General features: G+C 36.4%; 1 protein-coding gene across 5 annotated transcripts; it reads right to left on the reverse strand.

Annotated features, from left to right (window-relative positions):
* Positions 1-1,809: 1,809 nt before the first annotated feature.
* Positions 1,810-10,647, reverse strand: LOC106155870 (uncharacterized). Of its 5 annotated transcripts, none has more exons than XM_013530893.2 (2): positions 10,519-10,647; positions 1,810-5,071 (listed from the first exon to the last, which is right to left on the reverse strand). In XM_013530893.2, the coding sequence occupies exon 2, from the start codon at positions 5,063-5,065 to the stop codon at positions 3,086-3,088; it is 1,980 nt and encodes a 659-aa protein (XP_013386347.2). In that variant the 5' UTR covers positions 5,066-5,071; positions 10,519-10,647; the 3' UTR covers positions 1,810-3,085. The 5 variants fall into 5 exon arrangements, with proteins under 5 accessions (XP_013386347.2, XP_086872602.1, XP_013386346.2 ...); XM_087016476.1 differs by lacking the exon at positions 10,519-10,647 and adding an exon at positions 7,467-7,622; XM_013530892.3 differs by lacking the exon at positions 10,519-10,647 and adding an exon at positions 7,163-7,612.
* Between the last annotated feature and the right edge of the window lie 58 nt (positions 10,648-10,705).

Consider the following 10,705-nt stretch of genomic DNA (forward strand, 5'->3'; position numbering starts at 1 on the left):
ATTTTATTTCTATGATCAATGCATTCATTGTGAAATTTGGATCTCTTAGACAGTTAAATGACAGTACAACGCAACAGAAGAATGCAACAAACCCAATGTCTATTCAATCTATCAAATTACACAAGAAATCTGAGTTGAGTGTAAAAAGATTGCTAAAGAATTTCCTTTACAAGATACAGTAACTATTTCCTAACAAATCATCTACTTAACACGCCCTAAATAATTTCCAATTTTTAAGTCACCAGCATTGTTGAACATCATTGGTGAAATAGCTTATCTGTATGTTGTGATCTATTAAGTACGTTCTGTTAATTATCTTAAGTTTGTTTGTCACAGCGACACTCCGAGCTTGGCCTTCGCCGACAATTTGCTGTTATTGTCCTTCTTGGAATCTTCTAACAAAAACATATTTTACGTACAATAATGTAACATGATACGAAGTGAACACTTCATGTCGCATAGATAATTCAAAAATCGCCGGAACGACTGGCAAAACCAATGCACATTGTCATCTATTTCATGTCTGCGTGTTACAATTACCTGTTATAGCCCTTTTTTCTTCTTGTCTGAAAGCATGCTGTTCTTCATAATATTCCAGTGACAACTTTATTTTTTGTTAAACACAATATCAAAAAAGAACGTTATGGTATACAGACCCATTTTTTAATACTTCCTGCAATATTTAACGTTAAAACATTTCACGAAATCAACCGCGTTTTGAAACTTACAACCAACATGGCGGACGGGAACGTAGCAACCGCGAGAATATACGGTAATGTGCGATCTGAACTGCCTGTGCACGCTTCGTCACGCTAGCCTGACCACACGCTGTCTAAGCTATCAAAACAGCTTAACTAGACAATAGGGGAATGTTTACCCGAAGGTATCATGGTTCAAAGGCGATTTGCCGCTTTCTTATCCTCTTTATTTTGGATCCTAGACTAAAACAACTGAAACCCGTACCATCTTAAAGTTAAGCAAATACACCCTACATTTAATAGGCGTCAAACGCGTCAAAGCGTGTAACATGTTAGGGAGCTTAACGTGCTAAACGTGCCTAGGGGCTAAAAGCGTCGAAAAATGAGACAAAACAGGCGCTTAGAAATGTGTTTTAGTGCTAAACACTGTTTTTACAGTGTAGGCATGTACCCAGCAATTTTAAGGGGGGGAGGTCATTTTCCGAAAAGGGGGACCTTTAACCATGAAATCTTCTTGTACTGAGATCAAATTTTACTCAGAGAGGACCTTTTTCCGACAGAAAGGGCGACGCATCCAGTCTCTTCGCCCCCAATAATAAAGGTGAATTCACCATGCATCCATTGCATGATTTATCAAAAACTTTCTCAAACAAGGTCAGCTCAACCATCCCAATAGTCAGACATAAGATTAGCTCTTTGGAGCTACTCAAGTATTGTATCGATTTTGACGTCTGCCAGCTTAACTATTTAGAGTAGACAGAGATAACAGGATACTTATGGTCAGGTCATCAAAAAGGATAATATATGAATACTTCTGTTTCAAGAAAAATGTCAAGAAACAACTGCACTGTTGTCATAGGACTTCAGCCAATCGCTTTCCACAATAAATACTTCAAAAATGTCTCAAATTGACAAGGTTTACTATAACAAAAAATGTCCATACTTTTTCTTAGATACAGCCAAATGACAGTGTGAGAGAAAGTGATCGGTAAGAGAATTACCATACTGGTTTTATTCCAGAGTTTCGATTTTAAAAAATGAATTACTAAACTCGTATTAGTGAGTCGACTTCAACTTATCCATTAATTTTGCCAAAGACAAACAAACTTAATATATTCAAACATTTTATTCATTTGCTTTCAACCAAACTACGTACAATTGAACCAATGCACTGGACTTGTGTCGATTTTAAAACTCACGGAAATTTACATTTCTACTGAAAACATATACACAAATTGTAAAGTTAAGAAGTTCACTGATAACACTTAAAATAACAAATAATTCTTTCGAAACCCTAGTACTTTTTTCCAGGTTTTAAAGCTAAAATTGCACATTTTTTTTTCGTCTCTTTGTGTGAAATGAATGAAAATCTTAGATTACTTAAAAACTTGAAATTGCACATTACACACTTTTGGTTGATAACCAAAGCTAAACTATCGCAACGTCATCCAACTCATAACAGCACCTAGCACAATGTCATCAAGCACACCTAACGCACTTGCCAGCAGAATCTCCTCTCAACACGCCAGTTCTGTACTGCCTTTTTTGTCATAAGTACTTTACTTACTCTTCATTTGGTAAATTGCACAATATACTTTTACTTTTACAATGCCTGTTCACTCATGGTGAGATCCATATTCATGCCATCTCTAACACTATAGTTCCATAATATGCAAGGCCATATTTAATTGTTAAAATTCTTAACAGTGTTGCTTACTAAAAACATTCCATGATTACAAATCTGTAATTATAGCATCATACAAAAAGCTAACATGCCTTCAAACAAACCCTAACAGAGTACATGGTACAAGTCAAGTCATGGCCATACTTCATTGTGGTGAATGGTTTTCTAGTAAGATTGTCCTTTATAAGATGATCTATTTTTATATCAAATAAAAAAATTGAGAAAATAATGAAATGAAGTTTGAATCTGTCAGATAAATTAAAACACACTTTGATACAAAGCAACAGCTGTCAAATGTACTGTGTACAAAAACTATTTCTATCCTAAAATAGAAGGCATATCTATGAATTGAGACTTCACAAGTCAAATTACAGTCTTTGTCAAAAGGAAAGTATAAAAGCTGTTATAAAAATGGTTACACAATTCATTTCTGTATGGAAACTAGCAGTGGCACTGCTACACATCCAAATCTTTTGAGTTACCAATGGTGAAATTGTAGAGAAAACCTACAACAATCAAGTTTTAGAAATGCTACCTTATAAAATATAATGACTTCAAAACCAAAATAATTGATATTAAACAACCAGCATTGCTGGCAAAATATGTCATGTAACTAGGTTGTAGCCTATTGAAAAAGAAAATGAATAAAAATTAACAGTATTCAAAGGTTTTGCTGTGGTGAGCCTCAGTGTGTATGTAGTGGTCAGTCTTTACTACACATGTACTCCCTGTGGTGAGCCTCAATGTGTATGACCATGCGATCAGTCCTAGTTGACCTATAACTACACAACTTACACTGATAAGACCTGTTCATAAATCCTGTGTTGTTATAGTCCTGGATCTTAAAGAACAGGTGTCTCACATGACGTGCCTTGTCCACTCGTAATCCCTGCTCGTTATAAGCTGCCTGACCTCTAGGAATGTCCACCCCGTCCAGTCCATGCTGTTTTTTGCGGTGCTGGGCAAGATTTGAGTATGTACTGAATTTAACATTGCACCCATCACAAGGATAACTACGAATGTTGAAGTGTTTGAACTCGATGTGGTCAATCATGCGATCTTTGCGAGATGAAACAGCATTGCACAGACGACACTCAAATTTTGGTTTGCGTCGTCCAGATTCGTTGTCTATAATTGTCAGCTCCCTGTAAAATTCCTTATAGCGTTCCTTTCTCTGGTCTCTCTCTTCTTTGTTCAGAAATGTACCTTTGGGCTGATATGAAGTGAAAAATGAACTTACTGGTGCAGATGAGTTCAAGTCCTCTGAATTCCGTACATCCTGGTGAGGAAAAGCACCATGTGGAGGGAAAACTGTAGAGCCATTTTCAAAGCTGTGTCGTCTTTGCACAGGGTCTTGCTGCAGAGCTGCCCCATGCAGATTTCGACCAATGAAATTCTCAAAGAAATGTTCCGAGTTCATGCCTGATAATGCTGCTAGACTGTTCACTGCAGAATCAATGGTGGGTGTAGGATGAGATGAGGTCACTTTAGTAGTGGGACTGATTTCTCTGTGATCATGAACCTGATTTCCGTTTGGGCTCATCATGGATGAATCTACACTGGTGTCACCACCTACGGGTGAGAAATCATGTGTATCGAGATTCTGTCCTTCAGAGTCAGATGAGTTTGTAACATGACAGGATTCAAAGTCCTCCTCATGTGGCTCTTCTTTCACAGTCACAGATGCGGTGTCGCTGTCCCCCTCTGAGCTGGGAGAGTGGAGGCCGTTTCTGTTCATGCTTTCATGTGACTTGTGATCAATATTGCTGTCTTTGGTGCTGACATCAATGTCATTTTTGGTATCTTCCATGCTATGGCAGACACTCGTGGTGTGAGACTCTGTCTTTTCTGTTTCCTCATTGTCATGTCCTTGTACAGTCACTGAAATCTTTAGCTTACTGCTGCTGTCATTTTCCTTTGGTTCACGTCCAGATTCAACCATTTCAGTAATTTCTCCCACTTCAACACTATTGCAACGGACTGGGTTCCTAGTATTACTGCTACTACTACTTACTGTTGGTTGCGACACAGGTACAGCAGCAGAGCTTTGGGAGTCAACTGTATGTCCATTCTGTACAGAGGCAACTGCTGCAGCACGCACTGCATTAGCCAACCAGGGACGAGATAACAGATTTCTGGGACGAGGGTTCACGACCTTCCTGGGTTTACGAAGGATCTGTTTTGAAGCAAGCGGCAGAGTTTCTCTTCCAACTGATCGCTGAATACTGCGAAGAATCTGTTCTGACCTGGTGGCTGGTTGGGATGGGGGTTGTCTTGGCTGAGGTAGCGGTGAGGAGGTCACCACTCCAGCTGGGAGAACTGATGTAGGAAGTGTTGGGAACGCAGACTGTCCATACGATGGAATCACACTCAGTGGTGGATACAGTGGTAACCCTGGATTCTCGCTGGGCCGTGGGAAGTTCTGCTGAAGTGCTGCCCTCTGGTGAGAAGTCACAGGGGTCAGAGGCGAAGACGTTGCCTGTCCATTAGAATCTGCTACCTCACTCCTACAGCTGCTACCATTAAAGACGGTGTTTGTCTTTACTCCAGAGAACTGTCGGCTAAATACTTTATCCTCTTCACTGTCTTGGATAACAAACTTTACGTTGAGAGTCCCTAGTACGATGTTGGTCTGCACACCAATTTCTCTGTGAGAGTTGGAAACCTCCATGGCAGCTGGCATGGTGGGCTTGAAATAGAAAATAAAAAATAAATATCATAAATATCAATAAAAGCATAAGATAAGAAAGCAATAAAATTTTGTAATTACAATCATGATAATATTTCAGCTTGATTGCTTAAATTCCAAGAACTGGTACTATATTTACTTACACATTCCATTGAATCTTCAAAATTAAGAGAGAATTCTTAAGAGAGTAACTGTAAAAACTATAACCATCAACAGTGTGATATAACATAAACAACACTTACACAACACTCTCAAGACTAATAATAACAAAAATTCACCAATTCTTGAGAAAATATGCAATCCTCCTCTGGCAGTTAACATATAACAAATATTAATTCAACAAAAGAGTTCAGTATCCTCAAATTGCCAATGACATCACATACTAAGTAAAACACTGCTGTCTAGTCTAGTTCTTATATATAGTGTTCACCTAGTGCTGGTTTATCCTTGTCTGAGATGTCCCAGCAGTGCACATCTAATATATGTGTGTTCTGATCTAGTGACACACAATTGTTGACACAATGACACTGATTTAATCAATGAAGTGACAGTCAGTGTCAAATGGCATGTCATCCAGAGAAATTGTGTTAATTACTTTGTTTACTTCCACAGTGACATGTAACATGCAGTGGCAGTTTGACAGGAATCATGGCATTCAATTTTCAGAGTGGCTTTTTCATGATTTGTGTCCATTAATATTTGAAGTTGATTGTCATCATTACTCAGGTTATTGAGCTAGCTGTGACTGTGATGAAAAATGCAGATAGAAACAAAGTACCTGAGTTACAGATTACACCAATCGATTTTTATGGAAGGTGTAGTATTATCAAATATACCAATTTATACAAAATAAATAAATAAATAAGTAAATAAATAAATAAATAAGATTATAAATTATAATTATTATTATTATCTTATAATTATAATAAACTTACAAACATTGTCAAACAAGACTTTTGGATATAAGATTTTAGCTGATGACTAGGTCTAATGACTGATTCTTAAAAAAATTATGCTACCCAACTTCTCAGAGGACTTGAACACCCCACATTATTCAGTTCTACAATTACAACCTATCACCCATATGAGTCCTGAGCAAATCTCCCTGCCTGGGCTCCTTTAAATGAAAACTAAAGTGATAACAGGGCTAAAAAATGGAAAAGGCTATCTATACAGCTTGATATAAGGAGCCGTTATAAAAAATACAGATGAGAAACTAACAAAAAGTAGCAAATCTACTACAGTACATTAGTTTCAGAAAGATGTATCCTGCTACATTTTGACTATTTACTAGTACTAGTAACCCATTTTTTTACTTCCTCCAAGAAGAATGGTTACAGTATTTTGCATTTACAATGTTTGAGTGGAAACAACCCAATGTGTGAGATACGGATTCACAGTTAAATTTCTTAAATTGTCCAAATGCCTCACTTTTTCCAATATTTCACTTTTAAAAGATTTAATATTGTCATTAACTCACAATTACATACTGTCTGGCACAAAGCCAGCTATCTTTTCAAAACATTGGAATTAACCTCTTTAATTGTTACTATCAATTAATGGTTACTATTAAGATTTGTATGGGGGTGTAAATAAATTGTCATTCAAAATATTTGTAGTTATTAAAGCCAAAAATAGACATTTATTTAAACAGTTTTGGATGGAATCTCCTGTTCTAAACACTACTTCACCTGTGTAATGTAAGACATTCCTTTACTGATAAATCTTTAAATGCCAATAGAACACCTTGGCATTAAGATGGAAATGAACCTTGACTCCTTGAAATTAAAACATCTATATGCAATGCTAGTTCTAGTAAGAGCAAATATCAATCAAAAATCGGATACTAGTAATAATATAACTTCCACTTATGATTCTATAGAGCCTACTAGTACTTAATTTTAATATCTCCAAAATGGGTTTAAACAAAGAACACATACTACTAGTACATACAAGTACCTAGCCCTAACTGAGTCATAATTATATTCTACACATCATATGGCTAAATATGGGTGGTTATAATTCACATAACTCATTTCCTTATTCCTACCTAATTAAAGGAAAATATGTAATGTGGCACATAATACTCACCTAAGTATAAAGCCAAAGGATAATGCTGTCCTGGAAAATCTGCTGCTCTAGTTCTAAATCTCAGACACTCAGTTAATCACAAAAGATACATGACATTGTTCAAGTACACTGAAAGTCGATGCTTCATCAATTGTGGATCCTATCCCTGTTGTTCAGTAAAACCTTCAAAGTCTCTGGTTTTTTTATAGTTTTGAGTAACTTGATCTACAACCTGGATATGAATCTATCACTGCCTGATAATAAATCCAATGCTTTCCTTGATGTCACAGCTCAAGTCAGATGACTTGATATGGCTTACTAGTACCTTATCCAAGTATTATCCTAGGTAACAAATCCAGTGTCTATAAGTTTTGCCTATTTCACATGAACTTCAGCTCCTGCTATTTTTGAGTGTACAGATCTCTCTGAAGGAGATGTCTACAAATGATAGCTCAGACCCAGGGCCACAGCTTTTATGTACTAGCAAGCCCCCCTGGTGGCATTTAAGAGCAATCAAAAATGTTTGTCACCAGTGCCACAGTGACACTAACCTGTCTCCCCTGTATTAATTGGTCCTGGGTGACATTGTATAGAGTGGAACTCCACAGTGATATCAGATCTACAGATCTGGTTCTGCAGCCTGGCAGCTGAGCCAGTAACGATGGCAGCCAATAATAAATCTGGGGCTTTAGCACAGGTATTGTTATGTGGGCACATTATTTAATGCCATAATGCATTCATGACACTTATCACCTGTCCAGGTGTTCTGTAACATGACTAAATTACTTGGCCCCCCATGGGGATAACTAATACCTTGCCTGGGCAGCCTAATTAGATATCCAGGTAAATGTCCTGGTTAAGAGACCATTATGGCCCAGAAATGGGAATAAAGGAAAGCTATCTGGCTGAGTCACTCCTGACACTAAGTGACATGTGTCAATACAAAAGGTGTCACTAACAATGCCACAGACATGTCAGCTTTAAGACGAATCAGCAGTAAAGACAGTAAACACTTTTTTTCCTCCTTCTAGAATTACCATGCTACAATAAAAGGACTACAGTGATCTTGGGTTCTTGTACTTAAAAGAAATCATTTGTTGCCCATCTATTCCGACCCACAGTGCAATACTACTGGTAAGATAATCAATCCATGTACTTGTAACTCAAATAAACATGAATGTCTGCCATACAAACATGAGTCACAAATAATATTTTTTTATGGGAACAGTTATTTTCTGGTCTAACGATGGTAAAACTATGTATAATATGGGACCTTCTCATATATGACTGACAATGGCTGTCAAACAAAAAAAAAAGAACTAAATTATCCAAGTTAACACATTCAAATAAATAGTACACCACACGTCAAAAACATTGTTGAATAAATGACATCAGTCACAGACAATTTACTGGGTCAGTGCACAGATAAAAGGGAAAGGGAGGTGTTTTGGTTGACACTTGGGAGAGGAGTAAAGAAGAAATCTTAAAGTTTATGGTTTCAAAGGAATGATCTAACTTTTCATCAAAATACAGCCATTTCACAGCTGTCATCATCTGTATTGTATACAATCTGCTACTGTGTACAATTGGTAATTAGTGTCCATACCATGTCTACACTGCCCAGCTTAATGCCTGGGTGCAGGTGTCTCTGGCAGGTATAGAAGTAAGGAACTGGTGGAGTTTTGCCATGTTGAGTATTCATATATACTGTAACTTTTTCTTCAGAGAACATCTTAACTCAAAGTTATTTTTGCTTTAATAAAACAGTACTTAGCAATTTTAAAAAGAAAGAGGCTATAATAACACCTGAGGTTACAATTATACCTAACTGTAATAAAGCTGTCTTGTTAGGCACTGAAATATTGCAGTTGAAATAATTCTGAGTTTTAATTAGCTGTTGTTTGATGAAACTTTCAATGATTATAACATTATCATCAATTATCATGACCCAAATCTCCCACCGCATTAAATGATTACAAAATATCCCACATGTAACTCTACTCATTAATAAGAGTTGATTAAAATATGTGAAATGAGGGTTTTATAATGTGAACAACTAGTCAATGAATTAAGTGAAAATATCATGAACAAGAAACTGAATCTTTAACTGTTGGAATGATCCTTGTTCCTGTATCTACATACCTCCAAGACAAATTCGACACAGTACCAGTTTTTTTTTTAATATTTAATTTACCATTACTTTAATTTTTTTTTATTTTGCTGATAAATACCAGTAAAATTAGCTATATATTTTTCTTCCTTAATTCATCAATCTAATTAGTTTTTAATTAGCATTCTGGTCATTCAGTTATGACTGTTCCATTTCTTTTTACATTTCCCTTGTTTGTACGTACCAGCTTATATATAATTTATATTTTTCTTTTATTTCTTTAAGGAGACTCAAGTATATATTGCTGGAAGCAATTTGCCTCCCTTTCCTTCTCTTGAATAAACTGATAAACTGCTAGTACAGACATTCTTGTTAACTAAGTGAAATATTTTATGGCAAATGTTTTCTTCTCTTGTCTGAAATAAACTATCAACATAATTTTATATTTGTGCCAGAACTTCAGCTGCCAGTACAGAATGTAGGAAGGAAAAAAACATCTTTTTTCAGGATAAGACCCCCTACTAGTACTTTGAATGGCTGTCTTCAAACCTGTGAAGCATGATTATTTGTGATAAGCTACCATTTTACAATAACAAACGTGTCACCATCATTAAGACAGTGCTCCAGTATAACAGGAGGGTGATTATATGACACATGGCCCAGGGTCTCACCTGGCAGTTATAATATGGTTAATGAGCACAATCAAGTCCAACATGGACCTTAGGGTGAACTTGGTACATACATTGTATCTCATTATAGTAAAATGCTAGTTACCACGTGTGTGTGTGTGTGTATGTGTGTGTGTGTGAGTATGTGTGTGTGTGTGTGTGTGTGAGAGAGAGAGAGAGAGAGAGAGAGAGAGAGAGAGAGAATCGTGATAGCAGTTCTTTTTGCTCTAATAAAACAGTGCTTAGCAATTTTAAAAAGAAAGAGGCTATAATAACACCTGAGGTTACAATTATACCTAACTGTAATGAAGCAGATACCACCTATCCAACAATTTATACATTATTTTATCAGAAATGGCTTCTTGACATCAAATTGTGGGATTTGACTCTCCAACAAATGGTACTAATGTTTATGCTCTAAGAATTGCGAAGGAATCACCTTTAAGAAGCTATGTAGTTGGGTAATTTTTGACTTGTAAATACTACTAGTAATAGTAATTTGTAGTACTGTAAATTTTACAATGGGTTCCTGTTCCCCTGTAGAACTCACAATGATCACCAAGTGTTTTGATCATACAGATATAAAGATTTCAACCTACCTATATATATTTATTCATTACTTAAATCATCCCTCAAGCGCTGATGTCTGAGAGATCAGCAAGTTCTCACAAAGACCTAGCTGCTCTTCCGTAAATAACAGCATGCGTACAATAAGATAAACCACAGGTGTAAAGTTGATCAAAGAAAATCTAAAACTTAATACTGAAGTCAAATATTGAATTCACA

This window comes from Lingula anatina, chromosome 7 (assembly GCF_051362555.1).
Source record: "Lingula anatina isolate TDL-2025a chromosome 7, LinAna3.0, whole genome shotgun sequence".
NCBI lineage: Eukaryota > Metazoa > Brachiopoda > Lingulata > Lingulida > Lingulidae > Lingula > Lingula anatina.

Excerpts from the sequence above, each read along its gene's own strand:
- LOC106155870 (XM_013530893.2), bottom strand. The coding sequence starts at position 5,065 with ATGCCAGCTGCCATGGAGGTTTCCAACTCTCACAGAGAAATTGGTGTG.